The sequence below is a fragment of the Neophocaena asiaeorientalis genome, unplaced genomic scaffold (assembly GCF_003031525.2).
Source record: "Neophocaena asiaeorientalis asiaeorientalis breed wild unplaced genomic scaffold, Neophocaena_asiaeorientalis_V1.1 scaffold119, whole genome shotgun sequence".
NCBI classification, from domain to species: domain Eukaryota; kingdom Metazoa; phylum Chordata; class Mammalia; order Artiodactyla; family Phocoenidae; genus Neophocaena; species Neophocaena asiaeorientalis.
Genome location: NW_020175821.1, coordinates 11,049,204 through 11,064,605, shown reverse-complemented (window position 1 = coordinate 11,064,605; position 15,402 = coordinate 11,049,204). Strand labels below are relative to the sequence as shown.

Below are 15,402 nucleotides of genomic sequence, written 5' to 3'. Positions count from 1 at the left end.
ATATGTGTGTTCGGCAGGGCAGGGTATGAGAGAGGGTAAAGTTAGGGAAAGAGAAGAATCAAGGATGGATCTTGGGTTTTTTGCTTAAGGTAGTTGTAGGCATTACTGACTGAGATGGCGATGACTCAGAGAATACATATTTAAGAGAAAGAATCAAGGGTAGAATTTTGGGTATTAGGTTGAGAATACCTATCAGAGAGCCAAGTGGGGGTATCAGATAGGTAATCTCAAACACAAGGGAGAGGTCAGAACTGGAGAATCATCAGCATGTAGAGTTTAACGTCAAAGGAATCAACCAGATTTTCTTTTGAAGCCAGAGAAATGAGGAAAAACTACCCATGTTATCTACTTAAAAGTATACATACATGGAGTGTATAGACCTTCATATTTATAGAGCAGTGGTCCCCAACCGTTTTGGCACCAGGGACCGGTTTCGTGGAAGACAGTTTTTCCGTGGACAGGGTGTGTGGGGGGCGGTGATGGTGCAGGCGGTAATGCGGGCCGTGGAGGGCGATGCGGGGCAGCAGATGAAGCTTTGCTCGCTCGCCTGCTACTCGCCTCTTGCTGTGTGGCCCGGTTCCGAGCGGCCGTGGACTGCTGCCGGTCTACAGCCTGGGGGTTGGGCACCTCTGTTCTGGAGTACCCACTTTGATTATTGTTCCTACAGGAAGTACAGTCGAGTTCTTCAGGAATGTCTGTACACCGTACCTTTCCCTTTTCTTCCTCCATTATGCTTAGGTTGCCGATCATCGAGCAAAACTCCAGGAATTAGAGAATCTCTTTGCAAACCTTGGAACTGGGGATGAGATGGTGACGGATCAAGCCTTTGAGGATAGACTAAAGGAAGCAGAGAGAGAGGTGACTGATCTCCTTCGTGAGGCCCAGGATGTCAAAGGTACACACGATTAAACAAGTGGGTAATTTCTATAAGATGGTCCGTCTTTTGATGTAGCTCCTAATGCAAGGTTAAGTAGTATGGTTTTATAAAATTCTTAATCAATTTTTTTTTTTGCGGTACGCAGGCCTCTCACTGTTGTGGCCTCTTCCGTTGCGGAGCACAGGCTCCGGACGCACAGGCTCAGCGGCCATGGCTCACGGGCCCAGCCGCTCCGCGGCACGTGGGATCTTCCCGATCCGGGGCACGAACCCATGTCCCCTGCATCGGCAGGCGGACTCTCAACCACTGCGCCACCAGGGAAGCCCATCAATTTTTAAACTCTGTTTAGAATATGAATTATTTTATTTTTTAAACATGTAGAAAAGAACCTGTCAATGTTTTTTTAAGATACACTAAGCAGAAATAGTTCTCCCAACACATCAAAAACTGTTAGATGTTAAAACCCAAGCATTTTATGAATCCTTCTATCAAGGTGCTCACCACTGGGCTGAAGTCACTTTGTTTTGGAGTTTTCCATCACTGAGACACATATGCTCATCAGATACTCATAGTAACTGTGCTTTAACGTTGATACACCTGGGACCACAGTGATCAACTTCCCTATTGATGATGTTTCCATCTGGAGTTAGAGAAGTCCTCTTGTCAGAGTACAGGTCAACAAAAGCTAAATATATTGTTTATTTCTTGTTGTAAATGTCCCTAAGATTTTATAAAATTACTGAAGTAGAGAAGGAAGAAATTGGATGTATCTGGTTTGGGCCAGTTTGTTTAATTTTTATTAGGACAGTCCAAAAATTGTTCTATGAGGTAAGTTTTTAGAAATGGAAAAATAAAATGAGAGGTCAAAAACTTATGTGTTTTGTTTCAGTTGTTACATTTTAAGTCTCAAACATAGATGAAGAAGAATTTATATGTTTCCTGTTCTGTATAAACAATGGTGGTTTTTTTAGGCTGTTCATTTTCAAATTTGGACACAGGTTTTTTTTCATTAATGTATTCTCTTGTAACAGCAAATTCGCATCTGTCCTGCCATATCCGTTGAAGAACTGAACGTGGGGTGATCATTCTTAGGTGCCAGTCAGTCAGCCTGAGAGGTGGGGTGTGGCAGGCAGCTCTGGTGCCAGCAGCACCAGCACATGGGCATGGTCACGGGGCAGAAAGGGGAGGTCAGCCAGCACTGCCACTCATCCAGGCTCCACACCTTGGTGCAGCCCCAGTTACATCTGGCTCTTTTGGGCCAAAATGGCTATGTACTTTCCTCTGCCCAAGCCGGTGATTCTGTGGGACAGAAGCTCTGATAGGAGCCATGGCCACCATACCTTCTCTTGAGCCACCTGCAAGGTAGGGAGCATAACGGGCTGCTTCTGGTAGCTTTGGGCGCACCACAGTGAGGCTGGATTTAAAATCCACTCCCACTAAATCCTGATTCATGGAGTTCCTGGCTGACCTTTCCTACTTAGGTTCAAACTAGCCAAGAATAAAAATATCTTCAAAATGATTTACCCTTTCAGACTCTCCCTAAGTGTTCATTTGTAGTTAAACTTGTGTTTATTCTGCAGTTTGAAGGGAGATTATGTGGTGCAATTAGGTCTTACAAATTGGACACTTGGAATTAGAGGGCTTTGAAGTGATCCACTTAGGTTATTTGTTCCCTTTTTGGGATACTATTGTTTCTGTAAAGAACTGGCCAGAGAGATCGGTATCTGTTACCTTTTTGAAGTTCTAAAGGGAAGGGGCTTCTATAACTTCATTAGCCAATGAAGCCAATGCTTACGCTTCCTAAATCTGAATGATTTTCTATGATTTCAGCTTGTTTTTATATTTTGCATTTTCTTAAAAATCTTTGGATTATCAAAGAATTGTTTTAAGTAATCATCCGCGCAGGGCCATTTTGTATTGTTGGATGAGATGTTTTGCAGGCCACCAGCTTTGCATGTGTATTGATTGGGTGGCCCTGCTTGTAAGTTGCTATTTTTCCAAACCTGTATTCATCTTTGTTGATCTTAACTTTGACTTCTCATCTCTTTTACATTCCTTGGAAAATTTAGATGCCAGCACTAACACCATGCAGAAATAAGAACTGGTCAGTTTTGAATAGGGTTGACTTAATGGTTCCTGTATATTATAATATAACTTCATGACATGTGAGAATTGTAATAACGTCAGAATTATGTCTGCATGGGCTTATATTGATTGATTGATTAGGACACAGGTATGAGGTTTAAATTGAATGTGCATAATTAATAGAGAACAATTTGAAGAACTTTTCAAAAGCAGAGATCAATTTGAAAGAAATTACATGGATGTGCCAGGCAGTGGGAGGTGGCAGCAAGAGTCTATTTAGTTTAAAATACAAAATAATTTTAATGTGCCATATTTCAACATCAGGTTTTATTTTTCCAGAAAGAATTCTTATTATTTATGTTATTTATTTATTTTTGGCTGTGTCGGGTCTTCGCTGCTGCGCTTGGGCTTTCTCTGGTTGCGGCGAGCAGGGGCTACTCTTTGTTGCCGTGCACGGGCTTCTCATTGCAGTGGCTTCTCTTGTGGAGCACGGGCTCTAGGCACGCGGGCTTCAGTAATTGTGGCATGTGGGCTCAGTATTTGTGGCTCACGGACTCTAGAGCGCAGGTTCAGTAGTTGTGGCGCACGGGCTTAGTCCGCGGCATGTGGGATCTTCCTGGACCAGTGCTCGAACCCATGTTCCCTGCCTTAGCAGGCAGATTCTTAACCACTGCGCCACCAGGGAAGTCCCTCAACATCAGTTTTGAACCGAGTTTTTTCCTAGTTTAGAAAAATGTCCAGCTCTCAGGGCTGGTAGTACTTTTAACAACATTGTATTTTTATGATTCAATCTTGCATGTGCTAGAATATCAAAATCTTTCCTTCAGCAGACATTTTTTGAGTGTCTTCTTTTTGCCAATCACTGTGTGATACTGGGGATACAGTGTTGAGTAAGAATGAGGGACTCATAGTCAAGTGGGAGAGAGACAGTGTGTTAATCTCCAGTTAACCCACTTGGAGACCGTAGATGAATGTAACAGTGGTGCTACTGCCGGGCACAGTGAAGACTGACCAGCTCTGCCAGTGGACTTAGGGAAACTTGTCAGAAAGATGCTATGTTTGGAAGAGTAAGGATAAGCAGCGCCTCAGATTTCATGTGAGATGATATGTGTTCCGCCCCCCCCCCCAACCCCGCTTCAGATAATTTATGGACTTCCTTCTGCACTGTGATTGCAGATGTAGACCAAAATTTGATGGATCGCCTCCAGAGAGTGAATAACACCTTATTCAGCCAAATTAGCCGATTACAGAATATCCGGAATACCATTGAAGAGACTGGAAACTTGGCTGAACAAGCATGTGCCCGGGTAGAAAGCACAGAGCAGTTGATTGAAATCGCATCCAGAGAACTTGAGAAAGCAAAAGTTGCCATTGCCAATGTGGTGAGTGACTGGGAAGGTCTGAGGTGGGGCTGAGGGAGTCCCTTGGCTTTTACTGGTAGTGGAATGCTTCTTCAGCTAAATTGACTCCTTGTATCTTTTTATTTGTCTTCAAACATGGAGCAAGAAAGCCACATTGCTCACAGTTGCCATGAAATAGTTATCACAAACTGGATTAAAACCAGAGGACATCTGGGTCCTTTCTCTAGTTTTGTTCCTTCTATGGCACTAGGCAATTTAATCTTCCTTTTTTTTTTTTTTTAATATTTATTTATTTATTTGGCTGTGCCAGGTCTTAGTTGCAGCAGGCAGGATCTTCGCTGCCGCATGCGGGATCTTTTAGTTACAGCGTGTGGGCTCTTAGTGGCAGCATGCAGGATCTAGTTCCCTAACCAGGGATCGCACCCAGGTCCCCTGCATTGGGAGCATGGAATCTTAACCACTGAGCCACCAGGGAAGTCCCTAAGCTTCCTTTATTCTCTGCTGAAAATAGAAATAATAATCCACAATCAAGGATGCTGATGTTACCTGAAGATCTCTGAAATTAAGAAGAGATGTTCTTTCTCGAAATGACACTAGTGAAAATTTAGTTTTGACACTTGCTTTATTAAATTTAAATAATTCATTCCTTTGAGATTGGTGCTTTGTTTATTTCCTCTCTAGTCAATCACTCAGCCAGAATCTACAGGGGACCCAAACAACATGACTCTTTTGGCGGATGAGGCACGAAAGCTTGCTGAACGGTAACCTCCAGCTCCCTCTTTAATGGTTAAGTTACGGCTTTCATCGCGGTGTGCACACTTTGTTTCATTCTATCCCCACACACACTTCCCATGTAACGCACTTTTGCAAAAAGTTTGCTCTCGTTTCTGAAATGCGATTAGCTACATGTACTCTTTGCTTCCCTTTACTTTGAAATTAGAATATTTACTTTGAATATTAGAATATGATGGTTTAGAGGGAAATTATATTTGCACATCTAAGGAAAACCGTAACATTTTTTAGATTTTTAATTTCAAAACCTTAAAGTTAATAGATAATTAAGCTCGATAGAATTTATAAAATTTTTTTATTTTCAACAAAAATGTTTAATTTTCAAGTTTCAGTAGAGAACATTTACTAACCCATAGTACATGGGAAAATCAGAAACAGACCATTTCATTCCTGATTAAATGTAAGGTAATTTCTTAAGACTTTGAATTGTAGAGGGCATCAAGTGAAAACATTTTTTAAAAAATAAAATTGCTAAAATGTAGGCTCTGTGAGGGCAGGTGTTTTTGTGTGCTTTATTCACTGTTGAAGTCCCAATGCTTAAAACAATGTCTGGCATATAGTAGGTACTCAATAAATGTTTATCGAATGCATTGCAGAACAGCTAGTAGACCTCATAGGTACAGGGTGCTTAAATAAGCCTGATGTTAGAATTTTAGCCTCAATGTCTGAGCAGTTACATTGGCTTCTTGCTTTACGATATGTGCTCTCTTTCTGTCCTTTGTAAATGTGTGTGAACTGTTGTCATTTAGCTCATAGAACATTCATGGTTTCACAGCTGAATTTTCTGATTAAAAGAAGACAGCTGAAAACATTATAGAAAACTCCTGAGAAAATTAGGTCTTGGAAATTAATTGTGGTGTACTTCATGCATGAATTTTGAAGGAAAGTTTATCGTATCAAAAAGAATGGCCATGTATTGCAGTGTGACAATGTAATATGAAATTTTAGAGTTGAAAAAACCTTAGCATTTACCCAGCTAAAATGCGTTATTTGTCTGGAGTCCCTGTTGACATGTTCCTTGTTGAGTTGCTCTTCCTGGCCAGTAACTAGGTTGCATGTGAGAAATCTGAATAGTCAAAGTTGTTTCAAGACTATGCAGTAACAGAACCAGAGTAGCAATTAAAGATGAGGTCTGGGATTTGTGTTTATGACTAGAGAAATGAGTTCTTACTGGTATCCACAGTTTCATACATAAATACCCTTAATAATTATATTTAAAAGTAATTTTTAAGAAATATAAGCATTTGCCCCTATACATTTTATATCATTAATATCCTTGGGAAATATCATTTTCTCAGATTACAGAACGCTATTTATAAACTCAGCCCCTCTGAAATGATGACAAAATTCCAAATTTATAAGATTTTTTTCAATATTTGTGGAACTCTGCCCACATTAGTTTATGTATATTAATAAGGTAAGCATAACCTAAATTCTACTTCTTTCCCTTTTAGACGGTTGTGTTTCATGGCTTGTTTTTCCTCTTATGTTATACAGCCATAAACAAGAAGCTGATGACATTGTACGAGTGGCAAAGGCAGCCAATGATACATCAACTGAGGCATATAATCTGCTTTTGAGGACACTGGCAGGAGAAAATCAAACAGCATTTGAGATTGAAGAGCTTAATAGAAAGTGAGTGTAATTTAAAAGTGGTTTATAGCCCTTCAGTTGTTCTTGTAAGTAACACCAGTTCAAGGAAAAATTAAATGCTGGTGAATTCAGGCCATGTATTCATGCAGTAAGATTTCTTTTGTTAATCATGCTTTTGAAATGATGCAGTAATTAGAGCAGGGGATGTAGAGCCACAGAGATTTTATTTGATCCAGTTACTGTGTCAGCAGAGAATGGTAACGACTAGCCATGATACTTAAAATTCTGCATAAAGGAGAAGAGAAAAAATATCATAGAGTAAGCAGAGAAAATATATTTGAGCTACAAATATTTAACAGGTGTCTGAAACAAGAAAGCATATGGTAAACCATATGCCTTAAATAGAAGTGATGAGATGAAATCTAAATTTAAGCTATGTTGGTATTAAATAATAGCATTTTAATATAACATTTCTTTGAGGTTTTGGAAATACTATCACGGTGATTTAAACTGGAATGAATCTGGTGAACATTAAGATGCTAAAAGCAACTAGGGTTTTCATCACATCACATCTTTTGTTCCTTAGGTATGAACAAGTGAAGAACATCTCACAGGATCTAGAGAAGCAAGCTGCCCGAGTCCATGAGGAGGCCAAGAGGGCTGGTGAGAAAGCTGTGGAGATCTATGCCAGTGTTGCCCAGCTGACTCCTGTGGACTCAGAAGCCATGGAGGTATGGCGCTGACAGCCTGCATGGACAGGCTTTGGTTGTCACTGCCGTCCCCCATTCACAGCTCCTACCCTCTTCCCACCAAACACACAGCCACGTACCCCCTCAGTCTGGGTAAGAGCTCTTCTGACTGCCCTGCAGCTGTCATCAGTACCTACCTCCTCTGTCCTCCCAACAGCTCACTGGTAAAGTTGAGTTCTAGTTTAGATATGTTAATAGAACTTATTGAGGTAAAAAGAAATCCTGTGGTTATAAACATTAAATAGCAAAGACTCCTTCAGTGATAGGAATAATCACTCCTAAATCTTGCATATGAATCCAAATTATAATATATTTGGATTAATTAAAACAGACTACACCTAGGTCGTTACCCTGGTTTTGAACAAGAGAGAAATAAAAGAATGGTTTAAATGAAAGAACTATATCAGGATGCTTTGGGGCAGGTAAAATATTTAGGGATTGGTAGTGTTTTATTTCATCTGTACTCTAATCATGAATCCTCATACCAAGTTCTATATAAGTGGTGTATTTTTTACATTAAACTTGCAGTTTATTAAGTTTCACTTTTTACATCTGAGGTGTTGACTTCGTTTTTACCATAAAGTTTTAGGTCTCCTCAGACGTGTACATACTGTATGATTCCATATATGTGGAATTTGACAATAGGCAAAACTAATCTATGATGATAAAAACCAGACCAGTGGCAGCTGCATTGTTGGAAAGGTGGGTGTGGAAATTGACTGGAAAGAGATACAAGGGAATTTCCTGGGTGGAAATATTCTGTATCTTGATTGGATGTTGGTTACACAGGTGAATATATTTGTCAAAACTCATCACACTAAGTGCTGTGCATTTCACTATGTGTAAGTATACCTCAGTTTTTTAAAAAGGTCCATAAAATCTTGACCTGTGCTATTCTTTAAAAAATGTCCCCTAAGTATAGAATTACTAAGCCCACCTTTTCGTCAATTTAGTTGTTTTGCCTAGAATATAATGATCTTACTTGCTTCTCATAGAATGAGGCAAATAAAATAAAGAAGGAAGCTGAGGATCTGGATCGTCTGATTGACCAGAAGTTAAAAGATTATGAGGACCTCAGACAGGACATGAGAGGGAAGGAATTTGAAGTAAAGAACCTTCTGGAAAAAGGAAAGACCGAACAGCAGGTTGGTTTGCTTTGCAAGTTGCTTCGTTTCTCGAGGCAAAAATTGAAACTGCCTGACTGTAGGCTGTGTCTGTGATGTTACCGCAATTGCGGAAGCAACAAAACACATGAAAGAGTATTCAGAGGAGGGCCTTACCCTGATGCCCAGGCCTAACCTGCTGTATACCGGCCAGTGTCAGGGTGGTGGCTTGTCTGTTAGGAGAGAGAAGGGCTTTACCTTGGAGGGTTTGTCCTCTTATCTGCCACGTGTTTGCAGACTGCCGACCAACTCCTAGCCCGAGCGGATGCTGCCAAGGCTCTTGCGGAAGAAGCTGCTAAAAAGGGACGAAATACCTTACAAGAAGCCAATGACATTCTCAGCAACCTGAAAGGTATGAGAGGGTCAGATAACGGGGTAAGTTTGTATGTGTCCTTCATTAGGGTGATTCTCTCTCTTCTGTAAAAAAAATTTTTACTATGAGACTTTCTGAACACATACAGCACAAGAGATAATAGTATAAAACATCCCATATACCTGTCATTCAGATTCAGCGGTTAAGATTTTTACTGCACTTACTTCATCCCCCAACACCTACCCTACCTTTTTTAAAAAAAATTTTTTATCAGTTAATGCATATAATTAAAGCCAACAATTACTGTTTTACGCATCAGCTGATAGTGCTTTATTTTTTATTTTTTAATTGATTTTTGGCTGCGTTGGGTCTTTGTTGCTGTGTACAGGCTTTCTCTAGTTGCAGCGAGCAGGGGCTACTCTTCATTGCGGTGGCTTCTCTTGTTGCAGAGCACGGGCTCTAGGCGCACGGGTTTCAGTAGTTGTGGCCCTTGGGCTCAGTAGTTGTGGCTCACAGGCTCTAGAGCACAGCCTCAGTAGTTGTGGCGCACGGTCTTAGTTGCTCCGCAGCCTGTGGGATCTTCCCGGAACAGGGATCAAACCCATGTCTCCTACATTGGCAGGTGGATTCTTAACCACTGTGCCACCAGGGAAGTCCCTACCCTACCTTTTTGTATGGTAAAGTATTTCAAAGAAAAATCCCAGCGCTCATGTCATCTTACCCCAGCATTCTTCAGTATGGAAGCCAAAAAAAGATATTTCCTATAACCAAGATATGCCTATTTAGCTGACTTGTGTTGGTAAATGGAGATTATCTTTAATTTTCTCTGACAATTGCATCTCAGTCTTTATGTTTTCTTTCCTCACCCAAGATAAAAACGAACTGTGCTCAATTCACTGTGTAGCCTTGGACTCACCTCTGATAAACATAAGCTCTATATATACGGAAGCTTTATAGAATAATGGTTGAAACCCACTTTGTGTCAGGGGGTTTGGTTTAGAATCCCTGATCCACCTCTTACTTAGTGTGAATCCTTGAAAAAAATTACCTCTTTAATCCTCAATTTTCTCATGTATAAAAATGATTCAATGCCTGTGTCACAAGCACATAAAGCTCTTATTAACTCAGTACCTAACACTTAGTAAACACTAAATAAACTGCAGCTTTCGATATTGGTTGAGGTGGAGGTGATGGCATACTCAGCTCTGCATGAAAAGAAATGTTTCAAGTGAGAATTTGCCTTCCAGAGACAGGTGTTCATTCACATGAATCTTCCATGTAGATCTGTGTGCTTTGTTCTAACATTTCAGTCCATGCTGTTTTTCAGTCTTTTCCCCTGACTTTCATTGTTCATAAAACAAAATCCAGTGGCAGCTCCCTGAAAAGTTCCCTTTTGGCTTGTTGAGAGTTTAGTTTAATTGCATTCCTTGAACCCGTTTTAGATTTTGATAGACGAGTAAATGATAACAAGACGGCTGCAGAGGAGGCACTAAGGAGAATCCCTGCCATCAACCAGACTATACTTGAAGCCAATGAAAAGACCAAGGAAGCACAGCTGGCTCTGGGCAATGCTGCCGCAGATGCCACCGAGGCCAAGAACAAGGCCCACGAGGCGGAGAGGATCGCCAGCGCTGTCCAAAAGGTGTGCTCTCCCCTCTTGTCCGAAACGAAGCCTTTGCTAATCTATTCTCTAGTCATTTTCCGGTTTCTTTCCAGACCCCCAAAAGCTCTTGCAAATTTTTTCCTCAACTCCAGTAAAGTTATATTAAACCATCCTTGTCGTTCATTTTTTTTTTTTACTAGGCATTAGAGCAGGTAACCACATTGATTGAAGAGGGAGAGTCATTGAAAGGGTCTTTTACTCTAAAATTTCTGCTGTGTCTCAGTGGCAGGGTCTGAGTTGTTCAGGAGGGGAGTTGGCTTCAGTGACCCATCAAGCTCCTGCCCACAAAAAATCAGATTCTTTCTAAGTAAACACAATTCCTTGACATGAACAATTGATATTTTTTCCATCTTATATACAGTGCCAAGTCAGTACAGTTTTTAAGACCCCCTTTCAAGCATATTGCCATATCTAAGACCCACCTATTTAGAATTTTTGAAGTTACCAGTGCTAGGATTCTTCCTACTCATCTTAAAGAATAATTTCTCTAGGCTGGCTTTCTCCTCCTTAAAGATAAATCTGTTTTATTTAAAGGAGAAATTGGAGCTGATTCTAAACTTAATGTGTTTGAAAATCACACACATTTTTTAGTTTCTTGGATTAATTATATTTTATAAAATATATTTCAGAATTATGGACTTTTTGTACATTATGATGAACATGCTAAGTATCAATAGAATAAGGCTAGCTTTGAATAGAAAATTATCCAAGTGAAAGAGTCTAATCAGTGCAATGTGGTGGCAAGTATACACCATTTAAATGTTGCAACTATGTTACCCCAGCTAAAAATGGCAACGATAGAACAGGAATTTTTATTAACAGGATTAAACTAGAGGATACAAATTAAAGTGCTTTATAAAATATAAAATGTTATGTTAGGTGGTAATGTTATTTTTTCATTAAATTTGTAGCCCAACTAAACGTAATTCAACATATAGTACAAATTATTGCCCTGTTCTTTCTGGATCATATTTTTGAACCATTTTACAGATTATAAAAGGAGTGGCAGCATACTTTAGAAAAAGGAAAACTTTTTTTCATTAGGAATTGTTTACTTTGTGCCTAGAACGCTACCAGCACCAAGGCAGAAGCTGAGAGGACTTTTGCAGAAGTTACAGATCTGGATAACGAGGTGAATAATATGTTGAAACAGCTACAGGAAGCAGAAAAGGAGCTGAAGAAAAAACAAGATGATGCTGACCAGGATATGATGATGGCAGGGATGGTAAGTGATTTTGGCAAATGTTTGCTAATGGGCAGAAAGTGAAGGGTGTTTAATAATAAAGATCCCTAACTTGTTGAGAAGAGTCTTCTTCATATTGACTTCTGTTTTTAATTGTGTTTTCTGGTCAAGAATTGGGTTAGTAACTTACATAGAAGACAAAGAATTTGGATCTTCTGCCAGATTGTTGCACAATAGTTCCTTCCCAAAGCTACTCTCAGTTAAAAGAAAAACATTGTTTTACACATTTGAGGTTTTAGGACATTTAAAAGTATGTCTTTATATTTTTGTATGGGTAAATCATAGGTGGTATAAAATCAAAAAAGAACAAAAGGCATGCAATCAAAAGTTAATTTCCGTCCTCTTATTCTCCCAGCAACTTGCTGCCTAAAGACAAAGACCAGTTTCTTGCGTAAAAGGACATTTTTGAAGATGACAAAACATACCAAACTTACATCCAATTTGATTTTTCACTTTTTGTGATGATGTGAATACATAGCCCTGTTCGTAACAAAATTGACTTGTGAATGCATGGCCCAACAAAGGACTCGGTTCTGTTTTGTGCTGTATTTTGCTTTTGAAAGACTTTGATGGAGTCACAATGGAAATATTCCTTTACAGTTCAATCTGATTATAACCACAGTAATGATAGACATGAACTTGTTTAATTGTGGACTTTCAGTGCAAGGAAGGGACCCTTCTTCCACTCCTGCTAAAAATCACACCCTTCACTGTAGATCATTTTCACCTTGGGATGGAAAGAAGAACTACTAAGCCTGTTAATCTAGGTAAAGAAGTCCCTAGGGAAGTGATAACAGGAAGCATCCCTGTGCAAATACCTTATTTTACTATGCATTTTTTTGTTGTTTTGAATTGTCCTCATTTTCTATAGCAAGGTATGGCTCAAGTGGAAATTCCCATATAGTAAAAATGTGTATATTTCATACGTGCTGAGGGTCTCTGGATTTTATGTTTTAATACAGTTATAGAAACATTAGATTTAGAGCCTGTTGAAGGAAAGGAAAAGATATATATTCTCTATAAGCTTCAAAAAGGGGTATGAATTCAATTAAAAGGGTAGAAAGAAGATCCATCTTTTGTTCCTTTTGGTAAGTAACTTCTAAGGAGCACAAGGCACCCTCATATATACTGTGCCATTTATATTTAAATATCAATCCTGAAAGGCCAACATTGCATCAGTATTCTTGCAGTCTGTTACCTGTTCTTTAAGGGAAAGAGTGAAGGCTCACAGTTGTTCTTGGAAGAGGAGGCTGCAGAAAGCAGGTTAAATGTAATAGTATGGCCGTAGCAGAGTCCTTTACAGCTCTGTTAGAACACTCGCAGACAGCCTGGGAAGGTACAGTGAGAATGGCTGCAGTTTGAACAGAGGTTAATCGTTTATTTGTGAAGGTTTTTTCCGTTGCTTTCTTTTTCTTTTTAAAATTTTCACATTGTTTCTATCCAAAACCTTTGTATTCTCTTGACCCAAAAAAGCTAGGAAAAACAGTTCTGTGGTAGGAAGCTCAAAGCTACTCGTGTATATCCTGACCAGATTTATTTGTGAGAGCATCTGTTTTCTGATACTTAGACACTTCCTCTTCCATTGCCATTTCCTGTGACTCATGCACAAGTGTATTTGTTCAGGTTTCATGGAATTTTCCCCAATATATTTACCTTTGGTTGATTTTTTAAATGTAAGTTGTATTTGCCCCAGTTTGTATGTGTGTATTTGTGTGACTGCATGGGGAGAGGGAGTTTTAGAAGAATATCACTTAATTATGAAAAGTTTCTGAGAATAGGACATTTCTGACAATCAAGTCTCTAAGATCATCCCAGAGGGCATGTTTTGGTTCTAAAATGGTAGTTTTTATACTCGTCCTTAAAAAGTAACTTGTTTCTGCTTGATGGGTTTTATTATGAATACACCTCCACGTGTTCCTGAGTGAGAAAGTGAGAAAAGGAGGTAACGCTGATCTTTGAAAGACAAATACAGTCATTGTAGGCATACTGACTGTCTCCTCATGACTATGAAGTGAATTAAAAATAGCCACATCCTCAACATGAAGATACGACCAAAAAAGAACATCTCTACAGTAAGAGATAATAGTTTCACGAGTTAGAAGAAGGGAAACCATCTGAAAATTAGATTTGTTGACTCACTGGGGAAAAGATACTTCAAGAAGATAAAAATGCATCATCAAGATTACTGTATCATTTATCCTTTTTTCCCTGTACAGGCTTCACAGGCTGCTCAGGAAGCTGAGATCAATGCCAGAAAGGCCAAAAACTCTGTCACCAGCCTCCTCAACCTTATTAATGACCTCCTGGAGCAGCTGGGTAAGTAACCATAGAGTCTTGTTAGGCAGCCTTTGAATTCTTGGTACTGTTCTTGGGATCTGAGATAGTTGACTCAGAAGTACAGTGCCAAAGACTGTATGAACTGAATCGTGACTTTAAGTTGTATTAATTCAACATGTACTTACTAGGTCCTTCCATGGACTCTGACTCAGTATTGGAATCTGACCGTCGTCTGAGGACTTAATAAAATTTTGAAGATATGCTTCCAGCTAGGGTGGCTCATTTATGGTCAAGGTTTATGTTACAATCGAACAGTGATTATTCTTAGTTCATCCTGCTGGCAGAATGTCTTTAAAGGATTTAAAGTGAAGGATTTCAATGACAGAATAAAAGAACACTTTAAAGGATAATCGATTAAAGGCTAATTGGATAAGGTGACAGTTTCTATGCCAAAAGAGAGAAGGCTTTCTTTTTGAAGGAAGTATAAGCATATTAAAATGTTCCTTTAATCCAGTTTGATACAGGGAGCAGGCCTCATTATAGGGCAGATGTACTTTTGTCACCAGCCTCTATTATAAAGTTGTAATACTCTAGCAAGTACAGCTTTGTAAGCAAGGCACTCTATTTTAATGTGATAGCCTTTAAAGTTTGGTTTTGGTCAGTGTTTTGTTTTGTGGGGGGTTTTTTTGGGAGGTGTGTGTGATATTTTTATCTGTCTCAATTTTCAAGAATAATAAATTATGTGCCAGCAGATGGACTTTAAAATGAAAGTAAGCTGGAAGAGGTAGGTTTTGTGACAGAAAAGGTTGTATTTTAAAGTTAGTCAGACTTGGGTTGGAATCTTTGCTTTGTTGCCTGTAAGCTGTGCAAATTTGGGCAAATTACTTAACAGCTGAGAATCATTGATGTCAAATGATCTGGTGAGAATTTAATCAAGTTCAATATGCATAAAGTGCTGGTCGTTGTGCAGCTGGCTATCTGCTTTCGTTTAATATAGAAGTAGTTCCTTTCAAAAGGACCTCTTTTTCTCGCTAATTTTATTTATTTATTTATTTATTTATTTATTTATTTATTTATTTATTCTTGCAGTACGTGGGCCTCTCACTGTTATGGCCTCTGCCGTTGCGGAGCACAGGCTCTGGATGCGCAGGCTCAGTAGCCATGGCTCACGGGCCCAGCCGCTCTGCGGCACGTGGGATCTTCCCGGACCGGGGCAGGAACCCGCGTCCCCTGCATTGGCAGGCGGACTCCCAACCACTGGGCCACCAGGGAAGCCCTCTTGCTAA

The 15,402-nt window shown here is 39.6% G+C and overlaps 1 protein-coding gene across 1 annotated transcript in view; it reads left to right on the top strand.

The window, feature by feature from the left end:
• The window catches only part of LAMC1 (laminin subunit gamma 1), a 118,930-nt gene that overhangs the window by 99,419 nt on the left and 4,109 nt on the right, over positions 1–15,402 (top strand). The window contains exons 18-27 of the mRNA XM_024732420.1: positions 739–895; positions 4,139–4,344; positions 5,005–5,084; positions 6,613–6,750; positions 7,295–7,439; positions 8,453–8,602; positions 8,858–8,972; positions 10,376–10,575; positions 11,663–11,821; positions 14,056–14,155. Of these exons, the coding sequence (XP_024588188.1) occupies positions 739–895; positions 4,139–4,344; positions 5,005–5,084; positions 6,613–6,750; positions 7,295–7,439; positions 8,453–8,602; positions 8,858–8,972; positions 10,376–10,575; positions 11,663–11,821; positions 14,056–14,155 (1,450 nt within the window). The remainder of the gene's footprint in view (positions 1–738; positions 896–4,138; positions 4,345–5,004; positions 5,085–6,612; positions 6,751–7,294; positions 7,440–8,452; positions 8,603–8,857; positions 8,973–10,375; positions 10,576–11,662; positions 11,822–14,055; positions 14,156–15,402) is intronic.